The sequence below is a fragment of the Gopherus evgoodei genome, chromosome 1 (genome assembly GCF_007399415.2).
Source record: "Gopherus evgoodei ecotype Sinaloan lineage chromosome 1, rGopEvg1_v1.p, whole genome shotgun sequence".
Lineage (NCBI taxonomy): Eukaryota > Metazoa > Chordata > Testudines > Testudinidae > Gopherus > Gopherus evgoodei.
In genome coordinates this window covers 338,918,546-338,942,175 of record NC_044322.1, presented here as the reverse complement: position 1 = coordinate 338,942,175, position 23,630 = coordinate 338,918,546, and the positions used below count along the sequence as shown (strand labels likewise).

Below are 23,630 nucleotides of genomic sequence, written 5' to 3'. Positions count from 1 at the left end.
TATTTGCCTAGTTTATTGATAAGACTATTGTGCGAGACCATATCAAATGCCTTACTGAAGTCTAGGTATACCTTATCCACAAGACTCGTTATCCTATCAGAGAAAGCTATCAGATTGGTTTGACATGATTCTTTACAAATCCATGTTGGCTATTCTCTATCACCTTACCACCTTCCAAGTGTTTGCAAATGATTTCTTGCTCCATTATCTTCCCTGACACAGAAGTTAAACTAACTGTCTGTAGTTTCCTGGGTCGTTTTTATTTCCCTTTTTGTAGGTGGGCACTATATTTGCCCTTATCCAGTCTTCTGGAATCTCTCCCGTCTCCCATGATTTTCCAGAGATAATAGCTAGAGGGTCAGCTACCTCCTCTGTTAGCTCCTTGAGTATTCTAGAATGCATTTCATCAGGGCCTGGTGACTTGCAGGCATCTAACTTTTCTAAGAGATTTTTAACTTCTTCTCTTTTTATTTTATCTTCTAAACTTACCCCCTTCTCATTAGCATTCACTATATTAGGCATTCCTTCAGAGTTCTTGGTGAAGACCGAAACAAAGAAGTCATTAAGCATCTCTGCCATTTCCAAGTTTCCTGTTACTGTTTCTCCCTCCTCACTGAGCAGTGGGCCTAGCTTGTCCTTTGTCTTCCTCTTGTTTCTAATGTATTGATAAAAAGTTGTCTTATTTCTCTTTATCCCTGTAGCTAGTTTGAGCTCATTTTGTGCCTTTGCATTTCTAATCTTGCCCCGCATTACTGTGTTTTTTGCCTATATTCATCCTTTGTAATCTGTCCTAGTTTCCATTTTTTATGTGACTCGTTTTTATTTTTTAGATCATGCATGATCTCATGGTTAAGCCAAGGTGGTCTTTTGCCACATTTTCTATCTTTCCTACTGAGTGGAATAGCTTGCTTTTGGGCCCTTAATAGTGTCCCTTTTGAAAAACTGCCAACTCTCCTCAGTTGTTTTTTCTCCTCAGTCTTGATTCCCATGCGACCTTACCTATCAGCTCTCTAAGCTTACCAAAATCCGCCTTCCTGAAATCCATTGTCTCTATTTTGCTGTACTCCCTTCTACCCTTCCTTAGTATTGTGAACTCTATGATTTCATGATCACTTTCACCCAAGCTGCCTTCCACTTTCAAATTCTCAGTGAGTTCCTCCCTCTTTTCTAAAATCAAATCTAGAACAGCTTCCCCCCTAGTAGCTTTTTCAACCTTCTGAAATAAAAAGTTGTCTGCAATGCAGTCCAAGAACTTATTGGATAGTCTTTGCCCTGCTGTGTTGTTTTCCCAACATATATCTGGATAGTTGAAGTCCCTCATCACCACCAAATCTTGGGCTTTGGATGATTTTGTTAGTTGATTTTAAAAAAAGCCTCATCCACCTCTTCCACCTGGTTAGGTGGCCTGTAGTAGACTCCTAGCATGACATCACCCTTGTTTTTTTACCCCTTTTAGCCTAACCCAGAGACTCTCAACACTTCCGTCTCCTATGTCCATCTCCACCTCGTGCTCACATTTTTAATGGTAAGGCAACACCTCCTCTCTTTTCCCCGTCTGTCCTTCCTGAGCAAGCTGTACTCATCCATACCAACATTCCAGTCGTGTATTATTCCACCAAGTTTCAGTGATGCCAACAATGTCATAGTTGTATTTATTAGCACTTTCAGTTCTTCCTGCTTATTACCCATACTTCTCGCATTTGTATATAGGCATCTAAGATACTGATTTGATCTTGCCTCCTGGTTTTGCCCTGACCTTCCTTTCTCTCCGACATTATAGCCCACTCTCCCTCCTATTTCTGACCCATCTCCCAGGTCTCCATGTTCTCCACTTATCTGTGGGCTTTGCTCACCTGTCCGTGTCGAACCTCGTTTAAAGCCGTCCTCACTTGGTTAGCCAGTTTGTGTCCAAATAAGGTCTTTCCCCTCCTCGAAAGGTGAACGCCATCTCTGCCTAGCAGTCCTTCCTGTAATAGCATCCCGTGGTTAAAGAAGCCAAAGCCCTCCTGGCAACACCATCTTCGCAGCCAGGCATCCACCTCCATGATGCACCTGTCTCTGCCTAGGCCTCTACCTTTGACAGGAAGGATGGAAGAGAATACCCCCTGTGCTCCAAACTCCTTCACCCGTACTCCCAGAGCCCTGTAGTCACTCTTGATCCACTCAGTGTCACACCTCTTAGTATCATTTTTGCCCACATGGATGAGTAGCATGGGGTAGTAGTCAGAGGGCTTTATAATCCTTGACAATGCCTCCGTAAGGTCTCTGATATGGGCCCCCGGCAGGCATCATACCTCTCGAGAATTGTTTCCTGTTCACAGTGGTGGCAGCAGACCTCCCAGCTAGAGGTATGATGCTTCTCCTCTGCTCTAGGGGGTCATTCCTTCTCTCCTGTATCAAGAAGAGCATAATGGTTTCCTATTACCATGGCGGGAGGGTTTGGAGCAGGAGTGGAGCACTGCCTGCTGCCAGAAGTAACCAGCTGCCAGTGTCCACCCTGAGCCATTTCCTCCTCCACCAGTAGTGTGTCAGCAGTCCTGTGTACTGGGACAGCTACCTGAGTTATCTCCACATGGACACTGAGGAATTTCTCGTGGATTTGGATGCTTCTCAACCTAGCCACCTCTTCTTGTAGCTCTCCCACCTGCTGCCTGAGATTCCACCAGCAGGCACCTTTCACATTGAATGGTCCCCCTAGCCTGGGTATCAGTAAGTGGGAATTGCAAGTCATAGTCCCTGCAAACCACACCAGGATCTGGATAGAAGCATCCATGCTCAGGTGCTCTGTCTGGCTACAGGCGCGGGTGGAGGAGACAGAAGCAATGCTGGCACAGGTGTTGCATGTCTTCTTAACCATCGTAGGCCTTCCTCTGTCTGCAGCCCCCTGTCCGCTTCGCTCCCCTGGTCACTGCTTCTGGCTTTTAAAGCGTGCTTGCCTAGGTCAGTCCTACCCCCTCGTGAGTCTCACTGGGGAAGGCGGTGTTGACCTTGGTCAAGAGAATGAGCTCATACCACAGCACGCTAACTTGTTTCTTGTGTGGGCAGCTAGGAACCCAAGAGAATGCCCCCTTACAGAGTAAGAGTATGCTGAGGTAGGGACAGCAGAGAATAGCATAAAAGTAAGGACTCAAAAAATAATGGATCAGGAGGGCAAAAGTGCAAGGTCTGTTGGACTCAGGATGTGGCCAGACCTTGGTACAGATTCCCTTAGTCTCACCTAGGATCTGTTTTACCCCAACCATTTTCATCCAGTGCATAAATGGTGATGTGACTGCCTACTCCAGATGACTATGGGTCAGCGTACGAATATCCTTCTGGTGGCTATATCCTCAATGCTGGTCTGCCCTGTCACCACTGGCTGGGATTGGCAGTACTTTCGGGAAATTATCTACAAGCTAGGAAAACCAGAGACTGCAACCACTGACCCAGTCTCTACACCTAGGGTTGGTCCTGGACTGTTAGGACTAGCTGAGTTAAGAGAACCAGAGGATCTCTATGAAAGGAGTTTAAAGCCCATTGCACACCCATCCAGGATGCAGACAGGCAGTAGCCAGTGGATGACTGTTGCCAGAATTGCAAGTCCTGACTCATGATGCAGATTTATTCTGTAAACAGGGGTGGGGAGGGGAATCCTACACTGAGTCGGGCTTACGATCAAATTCCTGCAGTGAACAATCAATTTTTGATGTCTGAGGCAGTGGTCCCATTTCATAATCTATGAAGTATGCCTCTGGCAAGTTGAATGTGATAGATTGAGGAGGTAAAGACCCAGTTATTGATATCTCCGTTATACAGCCGGGCACTCCTACATGACATCCTATTTGCTGGGCACTTTGAACAAGGTTTTCTCCCAGTCTCTGTATTGACTCATTCCTGCTGGCCCAGTGACCACCATCAGCTTAGAGAATACTGAGCCTCTTGTCCATAGTACCAACTAACTACCCCAAAGAGCATCCCAAAGGCCCCTGTGATCTCATTCCTCTTGATCAAAACTCCCTTAAGGCAAATCAAGACTGATATTGTAGACCTCCTAGAGAAAAGTGTGGTGGTATATGAACACTTGCTTGTGATCCTGGCCATCCCCTACTACACTACACAGAGGCAACAGCAGTTGCCATGGAACTTTGAGCAAGGATCTCTCCTCCCTCCTCCCGCCCAACCACCACAAAACAAACAAACAAACAAACCCAAAAAGCCTGACCAATCAAAGGACCAGCTTTACATCCCAGTTCAATAGGGAGAATAACTCCTGCATTAAGATCAAGTCTCCAAAGACTTATGTCTACCATCCACAAACAGATGGATTAGTTGAGAGATTCAACAAAACCCTTAAAGTGATGCTAAAAAACAATTTCTATCCTCTAATCGCAAGCATTGGGACCAATTACTTCCTCCCTTCTTGTTTGCCAGAAGGGAGGTACCGCAAGGTTCCACTGCATTCTCTCCCTTTGATCTGTTTATATGGTGACAGCCTCAAGGAATATTAAAGCTTCTATATGAGGGCTGGGATCACCATGGCCAGATGATATCCATATGGCCCAGTATGTTCTCCATGTCAGGGAGTGCCTTGAGTCTGGGAGTTTTTGCTTATGAAAACCTGTGGAGGGGGAAGGAGAGGGGAGCTTGCAAGAACAAACATAACCAGGTTGCATGCCTACTGACCTTCCAATCTGAGTAATGAGTGCTTTTGCTATTCCCTGGCATGGAATCCATAGTGCTAGCCAGATGGCAAGTGCCTTTTGAAGTGGTTTTTTTCAGTTGGCCTTGTGGACTACAAGGTCTGCCTGCCTGGCACGAGGGAAAAAACTGAATTTTCCATGTGAACCTGCGGAAGCCTTGGAAAACCAGAGAAGGGATGTTTAATGTTTCTTACCTACCAGAACCCAGAGTGAGGTTTTAAGCACCCATTCACCAAGAGCCTGCACAAGTAGAGATGGGTGCGAGTCTCCTAAACAAAGCGCCTAGGTTTTACATCTTGATTAGACCTTCTGCAGTGTATTCTCCACTGCACCTAGATGGAATTGACTAATACAGCACCGTATCAAGACAATATACCCTATGCCACAAGTGAATGAGCTGTTGCAACATTTTGGAGCTCCCAAATACCTTGCTACAGTAGCTTTTACAAAAGGCAGTTCCTCCTCGCTGCTGAATCACAAGAAAAAACCGCCTTCTTGGTACCCTTCAGTCTTCCACCTCCTGACAGTGCTTTTTGGCTTGCATGGAGCAGCTACAACATTTAACGGACAAGGTTCTCAGACCTCATCAGCAGTATGCAATTGCATATTTGGACAATACATATAGCAACAACTGAGACGATCATGTGCAGCAAATATGAGCTATTTTTCAGTTGCTGGCTGACGGGGAGAGATCACGGCCGATCTGGCCAATCAAGAAGTTAGTTACTTGGGTTATAATGAGGGAGGAAACCAACCTGAGTCACTGATTATCATAGTGCAGGTATTGTCAGCATGTCCCATTCTCTAAACAAAGAAAGAGGTAAGATGCTTTCTTGAACTAGCTGGGTGATTTGTCTCTGGCTTTTACCATTATTGGGGGCCCCTCTGATGGACCTAATAAAAGGTGGTAGCCCAAAGAAAGTCCACCAGAAAGACAACTGTTAAAAGACTTTTAACACCCTGAAAAAACAGTTGTTCCAAGAGCCAGTCCTCTTCACTCCTTATTTTTCAAAGGAGTTCATTTTACAGTTGACTCCTCAGGTTTAGGCCTGTTACAGGAGAGAGCAGCTAAAATACTTGTTGCCTGTAGCCTCTGGAGGGATGGAGAGGCCACCTTTTTCTTTTCTTTTTCTTTTCTTTTTAAAGCACAGGAGGCTCAGCCTGGGCCCGTCAGGCACTCAGGAGATTAGGAACCCAGCCCTCTTTGCAGAGATTTTTTGCCTTTTGAAAAAACAGTCAGGTGAGCCCAGACTGTTTTGTGACTTGCAGGATTATTTTGTTTACCTCTTTCATTTTGTACTGCTATTATGCCCAGAAGAGGGGGAGGGAGAGCTTCCTCCGTAAGACTTACAGCCAGAGGGTTGCACCGCACACTCCAAACTGGTATTACAGCAGTGTCTACCGGCAGTGAAGGATGTCTGGGATGGGAGAGAGGCCCATCCTCATCCCAAAGGGATGTCCTAACAACCTATGGCATATGCATTAAAATGGTGGCCTGAATGTACCCCCACCCTGGACTTCTTTCCTCCCCTCCCCCCCCACCCGAGAGTCTAATAAGTTTGAGACATAGCAGCCTATGGAGAATGTCAGCCCAAATAAATTGAAGAAAGCTATGCATAACTGCAACAGATACTCCGAAAGTTAAGAAAGCTGCTGTATGGGTGTCAGTACAGGTTGAATAAGAATATCTGGTTTTATGATGTATGCATGCAGATATTCTCTGTGAATTACAATGAAAACATTAAACCCAGTTTGATTTATGCTGTAACTAGGATTTCAATTGTCTTCGCAGTTGATGAGTAATTCATTAACCCACAATACTACTAGATCCAAGTATTCATTCAAATGTTAAACATGGTGCTTGATATACTCTGGCTCATTTATGCCATAATAATGATGGGATCTATTGGGCTCTTCTGTCCAATTTATTTTGTGCTAGCTCTGAGTTTGATTTACAGCATTCAGGTCTCTTAAAACGTTATTTTGAAAGAACAAAATCCTTTTTTGATTTAAATTACATGTTTAGTTATCTTGTTAAGAAAACTGTCACGGTAATCTTGCTGGATCAAAGACTACATTTAGCACTTGTGACAGTACCTTAAGGCAGTGGCTTTCAAGTTGTGCTCTGCAAAGCACTTCTAGATGGTCTTGTGAGCTGAGTCTGTCACAGCAGTTAAAGCAGGTACAGTTGAAGCAAGAAGTGGTCCTATTGTTCTTGGAAGTTTCAGTTACTAAGGTTTGGCTACACTGGCGCTTTACAGCACTGTAATTTTCTTCCTCAGTGGTGTGAAAAAACACACCCCTGAGCGCAGCAAATTACAGTGCTGCAAAGTGCCTGTGTAAACACTGCCCCAGCGCTCGGAGCGCGGCTCCCAGCGCTGTAAGCTAATCCCCTCGAGGAGGTGGAGTACCTGCAGCTCTGGGAGAGCTCTCTCCCAGCGCTGGCGCTGCGACCACGCTTGCACTTCAAAGCGCTGCCGCAGTAGCGCTCCTGCGGCAGTGCTGTATGGCTGCAAGTGTATCCATACCCTCAGGCCTTGTCTACGCTGGCACTTTACAGCGCTGCAACTTTTTTGCTCAGAGCTGAGCACTGTAAAATGCCAGTGTAGACAGTGCACCGGTGCTGATAGCTACTCCCCTCGTGGAGGTGTTGGTTTTTTTTGTTTGTTTTTTTTGTTTTTTACAGCACTGGGAAAGCTCAGTGTTTTAACATTGCTAGTGAAGACATGCCCTCACTTATCTGTTCAAGCAGTGCTCCTGTGTGCCTGTGCTTATTTGGGTTAATGGACAGGTATTAAAATTCTGATAATAAGCAAAACTTCCTGTCTGAGTATATTAAAAATACCCAAATATGAATATCTGGACGGATGGAACCACACTGTCAAGTGACCCATAACAGAGAAATTGCCATGTTGGATCAGCTCAGTGATACATCTCGTCCAATTCCTGTCCCACCAGTGGTTAGTACCAGCTGCTTTTGAGAATCAAATGCCCGGAACGACCTGTGCACAGAAGAAGTTTCTGCCTAATAAATCATAGAATCCTAGAATATCACGGTTGGAAGGGACCTCAGGAGGTCATCTAGTCCAACCCCCTGCTCAAATCATGTGATCCTATGATTTTCCTTTAGGAGCCACAAATCTGCCTTAAATCAATTTTTTAAAATTAGCACAACTTCTGAGCATCTTCTGCATATGATGGAAATTTGTTATGTTTATATGATACACCTCTACCCCGATATAACGCTGTCCTCGGGAGCCAAAAAAATCATACCGTATCATATGTGAAACCGCTTTATATTGAACTTGCTTTGATCCGCTGGAGTGTGCCGTTCCCTCCCCCCCCCCAATGATAAACCACTAGTAGATTTGGGCAAAATAATCTAGTTATGTAAATTGGCATCACTCCCTTGAAATCAGAGCTATGCCAGTTTACACCAGCAGAAAATAGGGTCTTCTGTCTTCCAGTTTCTCTCTTACTGGTTTGCAGTTCATTTAAACATTCCAGACTTCTTCTGTTCTACTTCTTGTTTTGCAAATCTGAAGTTTTTGGAGAACTATCCATTAATGCTGAATGACTAAATAAAACAAAGCAATGACATTCATCATCCAAGACCACTGTTTTTGTGTTTTGTTTTTTTTTTCATTTTTTTCATTTTTAAGGACGAATGTGGTGCCCAGTGTAGTAGGGAATTGCACAATGAGGTGGGGAGCTTTTTTGTTTCATTGTTAAAAGATTTGCCCTCTGGAAATGAATCACTCTGGCATAGTGAGTTACAGCCACTATTTTTTGTCAGTTTACCTCATTTTAATGTGAAGATCTTATGATTTATAGATTGCTTTTTCCTAACTCACCTGAAACAACTATTTGCAGGTAGCTAAAAATTAAATGGCACACCATGGATTATGCATTTTCCCTTCAAGTTCTCTATTCTGTAATGGGTGTAGAGCATTACAAGCAGTAAAGCTAAGTTTATAGGCAAAAGAATGTATAGTTGGAAAATAGTTAGTGTTGGATTTTTTTTCAGTATGAATAAACACAGTTTGTAACTTTTTTTTTTATTTGGTTTAAGAGAAGTTAAACTGAGTTGTAGGCAAAACTGTAGTTAGCTTAACACTATCAAATTAAATTGCAGTTGACAGAGTTGTTACTAGCTCTTGATGATTGGTTATTGTGAATTAAAAGTATTGACAAACTCTTGTGTAAGGTGGTTATCGTCTAATGTTCAATTTTTGAGGGATTAACACAGTATTATTTTACAGATGGCAGAAGATCTTTATGATTCCACTATGGAATAAAATAGCAAATTATTGGAATAAGGCATTCCTAACAATAATCGTTCTACTGATTGTTTTGTTTCTTGGTAAGTAGTAAATCTTTCTTCTTGTGTGTTGAAAATTGTTTAAAGGGTACACGGGGCGTCCATGGGCAATAGATAAACAGGAAGAGTACAAACTTAACGTGACTAGAAACATTTTTGATATTCTTTAAATTTCAGTTCAAACACTTTTTTGGAGGGGGGACATTTAAACTTTTGTGTGCAGACTTAGTAACACATACACAATAATCAGTATGTGATGATGCAAGAGAACAAATGAAACTTCAGCCAGACCACTTCTTGGTGCCATCCCACCAGAAATTACAAGCCAAGTATGATTAAGGTAAGTAAGTAACTGGATGGTAGATTTCCAAGGGACGCTTAAGTGCTGGTAGGAAGATGCTTCAGTAGGTAGCATTCTTTCTGTTGGTTGACACTGAAATAATGTCCCAGAGCGATGGGAAAAGGCAGTGTTCTGTTGGAGGTGTTTTTTCTTAGATGAGGCATAAAACTCAGGTGCTGGCCACAGCTGGTTTTAGGGGGGAAAAGAACACTGGAACCTTAGAATAGCATCAGAGTCTAGTGAAACTTGAGCATGAGTAACATCTGCCTGGGTAAATTCATTTTACTTCTGTCGCAAATTACTGTGCGTGGTATCTGTGTGCTGATGAACATACTATTTACTGTCTTTGGTGATGGAAGTGATTCTTTTGCATGAGAAGGAGAGGCGATAAGTTAGTAAAATCCTTTGAGATGAAAAATTTAATGTACTTCTGAATGACTTTAAACAAAGTGAAACTGACTAGATTTACTATCTATGGAGAATGAAAGAAATGTAAGAAGTCAACTTCATATATATTTGGTTCATAAATATCAAGCAGCAAACTAGACTGGAAAATGTTCTTTTTAATAAACATTATTTATATTTTAGATGTCTGTACTTGCATTTCTGCAAGTTAGTTTAAGTGTCCGTTCTAGAAGACTTCCAGAAACCTTAGCTAGATATTATGGAGAATGTCACTACAATAGAAAATAAAATAGAAAAGTGGTTGATTTTTATTTTCCTCCCCGAGCTCCAACTGGAAAGATTGACCAAAATTCACTCTCAAACTTTTTTGTTAAGGAAAGGCAGATTTGAGCTGTAATTAAATATGGGGTATCCTTGTGAAACCATAATACAGCTGTCTTAAGGCAAAGCCTGAACATTCCCATGGCGTAAAAGGATGGACATTTGTTTGATCTTTTCAGTTTAAATACATTCAGTATGACGTTTAACTCCAGAACTTCATACAAGTTTTGTGCATGTAGAAAAAGAAGCTGGTTATATGTAGTGATGTGCAGTTGCTTTGCTCTAAGGTGGAATGCAGCAGCAGATTAATAACACAGTATTGATACTTCAGAGTTTAGGGCAGGAAGTGAAAGGTACCTTTACCTTGAAGTGATATTTTAGGTAACCAGAATTTGATGCTTGGAATCCATCTAGGAAACTAGGATTAATACCTTACTCTTTCAAAAAGAGGGTTTTATGATGACCCCAAGTTTTGTCTCCAAAAGATGGCAAATCCAGCAGCAAATCATCACATAACATGATGATGGGGAACTGGTTCAATAATGGATTGGAGAGAAGAATGTGACTTGCCGAATTGCCAACATCATCCCCTACAATGTCTATGTGCTCCTGGGAGGTCTCCTATTCCAATATTTAATTTAGCCCAACCTGGCTTAATGCTTATGTATACTTGAAATGCCACATCAGCACAGCTGCAATAATTTACTGTAGACACTACCACTGATGATGGGAGGGGTTCTCCTGTCGGTATCAGTAATCTACCTCCCCTAGAGGCAGTAGCTAGATCAATGGAAGAAGTCCTTCTCAACCTAGCCCTGGCTACAGGGGGACTTAAATCAGCTTAACTAAATCACTCCGTGGTATGTATTTTTCACACCCCTGAGTGACGGAGCTGGGTTGATCTAATTGTCTAGTATAGAGCAGCTCTTAGTTTCAGATGCTGCTGATTTCAGCCAAGGCTGTTGACCACTTAGGAAAAAAAAATTTTGTAGGGAAAGATGGCAAAATGTACTTCTCCCATTCTTTATTTAGACTACCATTTACAATAGCACAACTCATCTGAAAGGATTTTTTTATACATTAGTGAATGTGAATAAACTTCATTATGTTTGATTGGGGTTCCAGTAAATACTTTTGTCATAGTTACAGTGTAAAGGAAATATAAACATTGCTTCTGTCTGATCAGATCTTACTTTGAACCATATATGCAACACCTGGTTAGCAAGAGAAATCCTTAGGGAATGGGAGGGAGATCTATTTTTGGTCTTCTCACTGCTAGCTATGCAACTGGAATCTGGTCTGAGTTGAAGGTGTCAGTCATTACCATCTGATGGGTCTCTGATAGTGTTTGTAGAATGATTTTTTGCCTTGATCCAGTTCCTAATCAGTAGGTACAGATGTCAAAAGACACCATCATAGCTGGCACTATTGTATCTAGATGGAGGACAGTGATATAGCATGGTGACTGAACTACCTAATCACTCCAGAATGATTCCTTCAGATGAGTCAGGCACATTTCAGGCGCCGTTGAAGTTGATACTACCACTACAGGGATTTGCCTGTTCTGTTGACCGAGGAGACTGCATATATTTCTAGTGTTCTCAATCTTAGATAGTAGCCTAATACACTATACCACACACGCACATTAAAAAACAAGGCAAAAAAATTTTTTGTTTTTCAGATGCTATTAGAGAAGTGAAGAAATACTCAACTGCACACGGGACTGAAAAGGCTGCAAATATCAACCCTAATGCCTATGATCATATTCAGATGAAACTGTTTAGGTCACAAAGAAACCTTTACATCTCAGGATTCTCCCTGTTTCTCTGGCTGTAAGTGTAAATTTTGCTATTCCAATTCGTGGACAGTGTCTCTAATACAGGCAGTAACAAGAAGATCGGAAAGCTGGATGGACAGATTTATAAGAAAGGGTTGAAAGAGCTAAATATGGATAGCTTGGCTAAGATAGTATCAATGCTAAAGGTGGAAACGAATTGCTGAATGTAATATACACAGATATAACTAGAAAAGGAAAATTTGGTGTGACTGTTAGGAGAAACATCTCAGTCAGGAGGTTATTTGGCAGCAGATGTTTCCATGGGGAAACTGTAGGAGCCCAATCTTGAGACTTTAAATCTATACTAGATAAGATAATAGAAAATGTATTTTAGGGAGCAAACTTGGACTTTCAGTGAGATGAGACTAGATAATCTAGTTTTTTCATCTCTGACTTCTATAACTGTTGATTTCCTTCTTGGAATTTGTCAGTTATGAATATTTTTTTAACTGCAGATTTGCAGTAAATAAGTTACAGCACCATTAAAATAATCCTAGTAGCCAGCATGTTGGTATCAAGAACCTAGGTTCTCAAGTCTAACTGGACTGTTTCACTGAAGTTCAGCAGGAGTGTGGATCCTTAAGAGCAATATTCCCAGCCTCTGAGGCGTATGCTTGGCTATTGAGCACTTTTTGAAAGATGGCTAACCACTATATCCTTTTCAGCAGGTTTAAGTGGTTATGCAACTAATAACACAGATCAGTGTAAATTTCTAAGTGAATGTTTATGTTAACAGTAGTAGTCAGTCCATTTTATGTTAAGGAAGGATGGCCAGAGCCTACCTAGAATTTAAGACCCACCCACTCAATCAAGGGAAGGGGCCATAGGATGAAGGATCAACTAGTTCCATGGGACAAATAATGAAAAGAACAGGAGTGCGTGTCCTTGGTTTAAAACAAAGGCAACAGATGGGGACATTGAGTAGTGAACCCTAGTCAGTGCCCACTATTCAATAAAGCAGTCAAAGGAGTTGGCATATGCCACCAAGAGGAACTCTGGCCAAATACCTGAGACAAGTAGGCATCACTGTTACAGAGAACCTCCTTTGTCAAGCTGCTTCTTCCTGGACTGATGAATGTCTCTTGGCCAGTGCCAGTAGGAGGTTGACTAAAAGATCCTGTTACATCATGGGGTCATAGACTGGGAGTTGTTAAAGGAAAAGATGTGGAGAAAGGTGCAGCAAGAATCTCAGCAGGAGGTTGTGGAGGAGCCAGAAAAGAGGCTGCAACCTGGTGCTGCAGAAGTAGACCTGCTCTAGGGTCTCGCTGGGGAGAAATATTGGGTTCCATGAACTGTGCCAGCAGAGTGCCTGTGCTCACTGCTCCGTGGAGGAGCCCCAGATTATGTCCTCAGTGGACCATGGAACCAAGGTGGAATAAAAGCTGCTGCCCTGGGAACCTCACCCTCTGCAGGGTTAAAAGGTCTGACCACTTTGTATCGAGGTGAAACATGATAGAGAGGAAGTGGATAGTGTGGAGCATAAGCTGTTCTCGAGGCATTCTTCAGAGGTAGATTGCCTGTGTATGTTTCAACCTACTCAAGTGGTTCATGGAGGTAAGAGAGAGGCCCATTTTTTAAGGTCTGAACAGTCCTGGGTTAACGATGGGCACGAAGAACCTTCTCACAGCACCCATTTGAGAGACGTAAGAGAGGCGGGGAACAAAGCAGCCTTCACCTCCTGAAGCACCTGGGGGACACAAGGGGTGGACAGCCCCATGCATTGGGCAAGCACCGTTGGATCCACCGGTCTCACAGTTCAGGAAGTCTCAGATTCTGATGACATTAGTCAAGCCAGTCCTCCAGCGCACCAGGGGAAGCCATATTCACCTATGCATGAAGATGAGAGTTGTGCAGCAGGGGCTTGAGGAAGAGCTTGCCTCCCTCCCATCTCCACAGCAGCCACAATGCATTTCTTTGCAGAGCTTCCAGGTCCTGAAAAGGTCCTGGTAAAAAAGACCAGTACCTCAGAGAACCTCCCCCAAGGTGATTATGAAAGCTTCCACAATTGTTCTTAGATTGATAGCCCTATAGACTGATATATTTTCTTTTAATTGAAAACACTTTATTCTAACCTGTAGAACAGATATAACCACAAGTCCCAATAGCACAATCTCATTACCCCGTCTTGCTTCTACCCTGGCCTAGAGGGACCACACCTAGGGATGAAAGGATGGTTAATTGTCCATGATTCAGTCCTTGGCCTCTATACTAAGACTATCAAGAAGGGGCTAAACTTCATCTTTTTGGGCCCAACTTTGTCTTTTACATACATTTATTTCAGCTCATAAAGCTCTGTAGTTGCCTATTTCATGATCTGGGGGCTTATTAGCTCGTTTTTATATACACAATAGTAAACATGATAGAATACAATCTTATCTCTGCCACATGAGTATGAATATGATATATAGTAAAAAAGTGATCCTGTGATACAATAGACTCATTCAACTAAATCTGTCCATCTCAAAGAGTGTGAGGGAGTGGGAAAAGATGAACTCTACTGCATGATAAGTGCATGTCTACGCAACCAACTTTAAGTTGACTTTCGACTGCCACTTAAGTCAGAAGTGCATATCCACACCATACTAGGTGGAGCGTGTCCTCACTAGCAGTGCTTGCATTGATGCTGATTGCAGTATACAGTATCTCCTCACTTAAAGTTGTCCCAGTTAATGTTGTTACATTGCTGATCAATTAGGGAACGTGCTCGTTTAAAGTTGTGTAATGCTCCCTTCTAATGTCATTTGGCAGCCGCCTGCTTTATCTACTGCTTTCAGGAAGAGCAACCTGTTGCAGCTAGCTGGTGGGGGCTTGGAACCAGGGTGGGCAGCAGCCCCCTATTCAGCTCCCCGCTCCCTGAAGTTCCCTGTGCAGCAGCTGCCCAGTGGGCTAGCAATTGCAGCTGTCTCTCCCCTCATTGCCATGTGCTGCTTCTTCCCTCTGCCTTGGAGCTGCTCCCTAAGACTCCTGCTTGCCGTTTAGGGGGGAGGGAAGAAGAGGGGGGCTAATGTCAGGGTGTCCTCCCCCCTGTTCCTGCACTCCACTTACTCCATCTTCCATAGAGCAGGGGGGACGCACCAGGGCTCAGGACAGAGGGAGCTTGCAGCAGCTGCGGTCTCAGCAAGCTGATCTAATTAACAAGGCAGTGTACTTAAAAGGGAAATGCACATATCTCCCTCCGTTCCTGCTGCCTTGTAGAGTGAGAGAGTTAACCCTTGAGGGCTCAGCCAATTGCTAGTCCATCATTTAGCCGTAAGGGAAATATCCCACCCTCTGACTCTTCCACCTTAACCAAGCTTCACAATCATCATCACTGTGTACCAGTATTAAATTGTTTGTTTAAAACGTGTGTGTGTGTATATATATATATATATATGTACGTATGTATATGTGTATATAAAATATAATATAAAAATATGTAAATGAGGGGGTTAGGTTTTTCACCAGACAAGAATGTGTGCGCGCGCGCGCACACACACAGTCTTTTGTCCGGTGAAAAAAATTTCCCTGGAACCTAACCCCCTCATTTACATTAATTCTTATGGAGAAATTGGATTGGCTTAATTTTGCTTAGTCGCATTTTTCAGTAACAACTATGTTAAGTAAGGAGTTACTGTACCATGGGTATCTATCCCACAGTGCAACTCACCAGGGGTTTTTGGGAAGGGCTTTCAGTGCCTCATGGGACCAAAACATTTTCATGGGGGGACTGGGACGCTGGCTTCAAGGTCCCATGGTGCATCCCCATTCCCCACATCTCAACTGAAACTGATATTTCATGCCTTTTTTAAAAATACTGGCATAGCTGCATGTGCGCCATCTCCTCAGAAGCATGGATCCCATTGAGCTGTGACTGTTGTGAGCATTACAAACACCACGTGCCTTATCCTCCAGTATTTCCAGAGCTAAGAGAGGAACTGCCGCATGGCAACGTCCTTCAAGCAGCCATGCTGGAAGCCATAGAATGAAACAATTCCCGATTGCTGCTGGCAGTCGTACAGCAGCTGAACACAACGGAGCATCATTTCTGACCAAGAAACAAGCACTGACTGGTGGGATCGCTTTGTTATGGGATGACGATCTGTGGCTGCAGAACTTTGGAAAGCAGCCTTGGGCGTACAGGAGCTGTGTGCAGAGCTCTCCATAGCCCTGCAGCACAGCAACACTAAAATGAGATGTGCTCTGACAGTGAAAAAACAAGTGGCGATCGCTGCATGGAAGCTTACAATGCCAGACTTCTGCTGGTCAGTGGGGAATCAGTTTTGAATTGGTAAATCCATGGTGGGAACTGTTGTGATCCAAATATGCAGGGCCATTAATTGCATTTTTTGCTAAGAGTAGAGTCCCTTGGCAGTATGCAGGACATATTGGAAGGTTTTGCTTCAGTGGAGCAGTAGGGATATGCATGCCATCTATCTTGGTACCAGACCACCTTGCCAAAGAGTACATAAACAGAAAGGGGTACTTTTTCTCCCCACTCCTGCTGAAGCCCTGAGCCCTGGCAGACATGCCCCTCGGGGTTGAAGCCCTGAGCCCCAGCAGACACCTATTGTGGGGATGAAAGCCCGAGACATCTTCCCTATTCGGCAGAAGCCAGAGGCAATGCATGGAGAAGGGCACATGGAGTCAGGCTCCACCCTCTCCTTTCCCCTCCAGATTTTTTGCCAGGGCTTGCTGGACCCGCTTGGTCATGTGATACCACCAGGCCCCCTCTCATTGCAGCTGCCGGAGCTGGCAAATGGGGTGCTGCATCCGTAGGCAGAATCAGCAGCAAAGAGCGGGGAACAGCAGGGAGAGCTCTCTCCTCCCACGGAGCTAAAGCAGCGACCCCTCTCAGCACCTCCCAGAAAAAGGCATAATGGGGGAATCACGTGCTCTATTATTTGCAGTCTGAGCAATTGAAATGAAAACTGCCACTGTCTTCCTAGGTGACCTTAGCTGCTGATACCCTACTGAAAGTATTAGTGGTGGTAAGGGAACAGATGCTGCAATGATGCCAAGAGATTTAATATTGGAGTGGTGTGGGAAACTGTCCTACTGTGGTGGAAAAAATAAGGCAGCCCTCCCCAGAAACCTTCTGCAACAGATTGCAGAGTACCTCCATGAAACTTTCCTGGAGATCTCTATGGAGGATTCCCAGGCCATCCCTCTGCACATAAACAGCTTTTTCCATGGTGCTCCCTCTGCCTAGCTGGTGCAGCCACGGGGAAGCAGATAGCCACTGTACCTCATCATTTAAAACAAATAAAAAAAAATTATACATAGAGTATAAGAACATGTAACTCTGAAATGTTAGTTGAAGTTGCATACTCACCAGAGATGCCTTCCCGGGCATAAAACTTGGCCACGATGCTGTTCTGTGACTGGCTGGATTGTTCTTGGGTTTCAAACAGCTCCTGGCTCTCCGCGAGAATGGATCCCCTGCTCACTTGTCTCCCATTCTCCTTTTCCTTATCGTAGTCCAAGACCTTCTCAGTGTAGCCTGTGGTGGCCCGGGAGTCTGACTTCTCAGGGGTATCCACATTGCTCTTTGGGGTTGTCGCTGGGAATCGCATGTAGCTTGTTGTAGAAGCGGCATATCTGCACTGCAAAACCAGAATGACTGTTTGCCTCTCTTTTTTCTTCTGGTACACCTGCTGAAGCTCTTTAATTTTCATGCAGCACTGCTGCATGGCCCTAGTGTAGCCCTTGTCCGCTATGCCACTTGCAATCTTTTCGTAGGTGTCTACATTTCTACGGCTGGATCAGAGCTGTGCCTGTACAAACTCCTCTTCACACAGACCAATAAGATTCATCACCTCCTGTACACTCCAGGTTGGAGCACATTTGGGACATTGAATTGCCATGATCCACTTGGCTGATGAGCTCTCCAGGCTGAACAGACAGGAAATGGGAATTCAAAAGATCTTGGTGCTTTAATAGGAGAGGTGCTGTTTCCTGCGTACCTGGCTGTTGAGCAACAAAGTTGAAAACGTTCACCAGAGCAGTCACAGCAGAGTATTGTGGGATACCTCCTGGAGGCCAATAAAGTGAACATAAGCAGGGCACTGTCTACGCTGCCTCTTAGTCGATCTAACAACATTGATTTAAGCACTACGCCTCCTGCGGAGATGGAGTAGTTAAGTCCAATGTAGCAGGCGAGTTACGTCAGCAGAATGGACATGGTAGTGTAGACACAAACTTCATTAGATCGACATAAGCTGCCTTCAGTCGACCTAACTGTGTAGTGTAGACCAGGCCTAAAAGGTTAACCGGTCTGTTAATGCTTCTTCCCAGAACAGGGATGAAGCAATTACTTGGATTTGTGAATCCAGGCAGCCATCTTACAAAAATAATTTTCACTCACTGCTGCCTTGGGCTTTAACTGAACCAGTAATGTATTGCTGAAAGTCTCTGGTAATGTAAGAAGGGAAAGATGCATCAAAATGAAGTGGAAGTTTGTGTGTCTTGAGAATCAAGAAGATCTCCGAGAACCTGAATTACATCACTTGGACTCAAGTGTTCTCTTGAAACATTAGTAGGGAGGTGAAATTGATGTGTGTTCCTGGTCAGAATTATGGGGAGCTGTCATATTTGGATATCTTGGGAGTAGTAATCACTATAAAATGGAAAAACTCTCAGACTGTGTCACACTTTTGTGTGTGTGTGTGTATTTTATTATTAGTGTTAATACAAAACAAATGTTTTAGATCCAAAATCATCAACAGAATGCATAGGAAGTAATAGGCAAAAATTACAAATACATTTTAAAATGAAATTGAAAAGTGCTTTTATTCTTGCCTCCTACAAAGGTTTTTATCCCATGTTTATTACCATAATATCTTAGCACCTGAATCTTGAGTTCATGGTTCTGTGTTTCTCCTATGACATTAAATAATAGCACAAGCACCTTCAACCCTGTAAGCAATGGAGGTCCCTCCCCCACTTTTTAAATATTAATGTTATCCTTTGGAACAGGTGACACTCGGAACTGGAATTCAGGTCCTGAAAGGTTTTTCACTTTTCAAGTTCTAATTTTAACTGTTTGTCAACATTAAGCTTATGCATGTGTCCTATTAATTTAAAATCCTAAAGTCTCTCAAATTTATTTATAGAAGTATTTTGTTCACCTTTACATCTAAAATAAATCTTAACAGAAAGCTAAGAATCCTATTAGAAAAAGTAATAATGCTTAAATTCTCACTGTTTCTTCCTCAGTGTACTGAGACGTACTGTCACCCTTATTACTCAGTTGGCAAAAGAGATGGGAATTCAGGTAGCTATGGAAATTCAAGTAGCAAATACTAACAAAGCTGCCAGAAAATACATGGAGGAGAATGAAAAGTTGCAACAGGTATCTTAATTGCCTTTTTAATTATCTTTTTAAAAGGAAATAATTACAGCAAAAACTGTATGAGCTGTAAGACCCAGTGGGTATGTCTGCACTGCATTTAGGCACCCATGGCTGGCCCATGCCAACTGACTCATGCTTGAGGGGCTCAGCCCAAGGGGTTACAGTCCTAAAGCCTGGACTCCAGCCCGAGCCCTAAAGTTTACACTGCAGTTAAATAGCCTCTTAGGGCTCCTCTCAGTTGTGGAGCTGCTTTTTGGGTGGGTTGACCTAATATGAAAACCATTCTTCTGCATAGTTCAGCCCACTATCTACCCATCATTTGTGTGGCTCGGTGATATGATGCCAAAATGTTAACAAGGGTTCTTTGTCTCAAAAACTTTCCATCTCGGTCAGTGATGTGTTGTCTGGGTAAGTGCTCTCTCCTTAGTCTCCACAGGCTTATGTAGTGGTTCAGAGCATGTTTGCCCCTCCCCTGGCTATTAGTTAAATGTCTGGGAAGGGAAAGTGCTCCATACTCCCTTGCAGTACCAGCTCTTCCAACCTTGATACCAGCAGGAGAGGGTGAGCTGCACAGGTTTCAAGATTTCCACTCAGTTTACGGCAGCTGTTTGACCCTACCACCATGATTACCTCCTGATGCTTCTAGAACAGTGGTCCCCAAATTGTGGGGCATGCCAAGAAGGACACAGATGAATGTTTGGGGTGGGGATGGAGGTACACAGTGGGGCCTGGGCCAGCCCCCACACATACCAGGGAGGAATCACCATGCTTTAAGCCCCACTCTGCCTTCAAGCGCAGTTCCGCCCCTAGACCCTCTCTGCCCTCATTCCCTCTCCATCCCCAGGACAGCTCCATCTCAAGCCCCAGCTCCTATCCCATCTCCAGTTCTGCCTCTAACTCTGCCTTCAGCCCAAGTTCTGCTGCTGAGGAAGCCTTAGCTTTGCTGTAATGGAAGGGGGCATGGACAGATTCCCTTAGTTGTACCCCCCCTTACCAGTAAGAGTTTGCGCACCACTGTTCTAGAACAACATGCAAGGGGGGATATGCAGGAACTACGAGTTTCATCCTCTATGATTTTAATTTTTAAAAAATCTAATTACTGTGATACTATAGGATATCATAGGTTCAACAGAATTGGAATGCATGGAAGGTCTCCAAAGAACAATGAAAGGCTATAGGAAATGGTGTAGGTGATTCAGTAGATGGCATTATTTCCTGTTAGTATTGAGCTAGTGGTAGAGGGACCATTATGTTGATGGAAGTGCCACGCATCACAAAAATAGAGAACTGAGGTCCTGACCACTTGTGATCATGAAAAGAGTATTTGGACCTTTTACTGGTAGCAGAACCTCTACTCTTAATCTGGCCAAATTCCAGTGTAGACAATTACATTCTCTCTACTTAAATTTCTTCTGCAGTTGAATTTGACTAAATTTGTATAAGTTTTTTACTGATTTTTTTTAAACTACTATGATTATGGTGTTACACCAAATGTATATATCACCCCAGGGGTGGTTGTATTTTAATAGTGGCTGATGTGATTGATGTCTCTAGTTCGCATGTCTTTCTGCACAGGATTTTTGAAACACACATTTATATAGCACTCTTCTTGAAAGCTGTTGTTCACTGATAAGAACAGCTATACTGGGTCAGACCAAAGATCCATCTAGCACAGTATCCTGTCTTTCAGCAGTGGCAGTGCCGGGTGCCCCAGATGGAATGAACAGAACAGGTAATCATCAAATGATCCCTACTCTGTTTCCCATTTCCATATTCTGGCAAACAGAGGCTAGGGACACGATCCCTGCCCATCGTGGCTGATAGCCGTTGATGGACTATCCTCCATGAACTTATCTAGTACTTTTTAAAACCCTGTTCTAGTCTTGACCTTCACAACATCCTCTGGCAAGGAGTTCCATAGGTTGACTGCGTAATATGAAAAACTATTTCCTTTTGTTTGTTTTAAGTCTGCTACCTATTAATTTCATTTGGTGACCCCTAGTTCTTGTGTTATGAGAAGGAGTAAATAGCACTTCCTTATTTACTTTCTCCACACTAGTCATGATTTTATAGACCTCTGTCATATCGCCCCTTAGTCATCTCTTTTCCAAGCTGAAAAGTCCGAGTCTTCTTAATCTCTACTTATATGGTAGCCATTCCATACTCCCAATAATTTTTGATGCCTTTTTCTGAACCTTTTCCAATTCCAGTATATCTTTTTTTTTTTTTTTTGAGATGGGGTGACCACATCTCCATGCCGTATTCAAGATGTGGGCGTATCATGGATTTATATAGAGGCAATACGATATTTTCTATTTTATTATCTATTCCTCTCTTAATGATTCCCAACATTGTGTTAACTTTTTTGACTGCTGCTGCATGTTGAGTGGACGTTTTTAGAAAACTATCCACGATGACTCCAAGATCTCTCAAGTGGTAACAGCTAATTTAGACCCCATCATTTTTTATGTATAGTTGGGATTACTTTTTCCAACGGGCATTACTTAGCATTTATCAACACTGAATTTCATTTGCCAATTTGTTGCCTAGTTACCCAGTATTGTGAGATTCTTTTGTCACTCTTCGCAATCTGCTTTGGATTCAACTATCTTGAGTAGTTTTGTATATTGTCTCCAAATTTTATCACTTCACTGTTTACCCGTTTTTCCAGATCATTTATGAATATGTTGAATAGGACTGGTTCCAGTACAAACCCCTGGGTGACTCCACTGGTTACTGCTCTCCATTCTGAAAACTCACCATTTATTCTTACCCTTTGTTTCCCATCTTTTAACCAGTTACCAATCCATGAGGGGACCTTCCCTCTTTCTTATCCCATGACAGCTTACTTTGCTTAAGAGCCTTTGGTGAGGGACCTTGTCAAAGGCTTTCTGAAAATCTAAATACACTATATTCACTGGATCCCCCTTATCCACATGCTTGTTGACCCCCTCAAAGAATTCTAGTAGATTGGTGAGGCATGGTTCCCTTTACAAAAACCATAGACTCATAGGTCAGAAGGGACCAATATGATCATCTAGTCTGACCTCCTGCACAAGGCAGGCCACAGAACCCCACCTATCCAATTTTATAACAACCCCTAATCCAGGACCGAGTTATTGAAATCCTCAAAATTGGTTTGAAGACCTCAAGCTGCAGAGAATCCACCAGCAAGCGACCCATGCCCCACGCTGCAGGGGAAGGCGAAAAACCTCCAGGGCCCCTGCCAATCCGCCCTGGAGGAAAATTCCTTCCCGACCCCAAATATGGCGATCAGCTAAACCCTGAGCATGCGGGCAAAACTCACCAGCCAGCACCCAAGAAGGAATTCTCTGCAGTAACTCAGTTCCCATCCCATCCAACATCTCCCCGCAGACCATTGAGCAGACCTATCTGGTGGTAATCCAAGATCAATTGCCCAAATTAACGATCCTATCATAACATCCCCTCCATATACTTATCAAGCTTTGTCTTAAAGCCAGAAAAGTCTTTTGCCCCCACTACTTCCCTCGGAAGGCTGTTCCAGAACTTCACTCCCCTAATGGTTAGAAACCTTTGTCTAATTTCAAGTCTAAACTTCCTAATATCCAATTTATACCCATTCGTCCTCGTGCCTACATTAGTACTAAACTTAAATAATTCCTCTCCCTCCCTAACGTTAACCCCCCTGATATATTTATATAGAGCAAGCATATTCCCCCGCAGCCTTCTTTTGGCCAGGCTAAACAAGCCAAGCTCTTTGAGTCTCCTTTCATAAGGCAGTTTTTCCATTTCTCGGATCATCCTTGTAGCCCGTCTCTGAACCTGTTCCAGTTTGAATTCATCCTTCTTGAACATGGGACACCAGAACTGCACACAGTATTCCAGATGGGGTCTCACCAACGCCTTATATAACAGTACTAACACCTCCTTATCCTTGCAGGAAATACCCTGCCTGATGCATCCCAAAATCGCATTTGCTTTTTTAACAGCCGTATCACATTGGCGACTCATAGTCATCCTGCTATCAACCAGTACCCCAAGGTCCTTCTCCTCCTCTGTCGCTTCCAACTGATGCGCCCCCAACGTATAGCCAAAATTCTTATTATTAATTCCTAAGTGCATGACCTTGCACTTTTCACTATTGTATTTCATCCTATTTCTATTACTCCAGTTTACAAGGTGGTTCAGATCTTCCTGAATAGTATCCCTATCCTTCTCCGTGTTAGCAATACCCTCCAGCTTCGTGTCATCCGCAAACTTTATTAGCACATTCCCGCTCTTTGTGCCAAGGTCAGTAATAAAAAGATTAAATAAGATCGGTCCCAAAACCGATCCTTGAGGGACTCCACTAGTGACCTCCTTCCAGCCTGACATGTGGACTTTTCCCCAACAAATTCTGTTCATCTGTGTGTCTG

The 23,630-nt window shown here is 43.3% G+C and overlaps 1 protein-coding gene across 3 annotated transcripts in view; it reads left to right on the top strand.

The window, feature by feature from the left end:
- LOC115644350 (B-cell receptor-associated protein 29-like) overlaps positions 1-23,630 on the top strand; it is a 53,606-nt gene that overhangs the window by 3,834 nt on the left and 26,142 nt on the right. For all 3 annotated transcript variants that reach the window (XM_030548772.1, XM_030548602.1, XM_030548689.1), the window contains exons 3-5: positions 8,942-9,042; positions 11,748-11,898; positions 19,098-19,233. In XM_030548772.1, the coding sequence (XP_030404632.1) occupies positions 8,942-9,042; positions 11,748-11,898; positions 19,098-19,233 (388 nt within the window). The remainder of the gene's footprint in view (positions 1-8,941; positions 9,043-11,747; positions 11,899-19,097; positions 19,234-23,630) is intronic.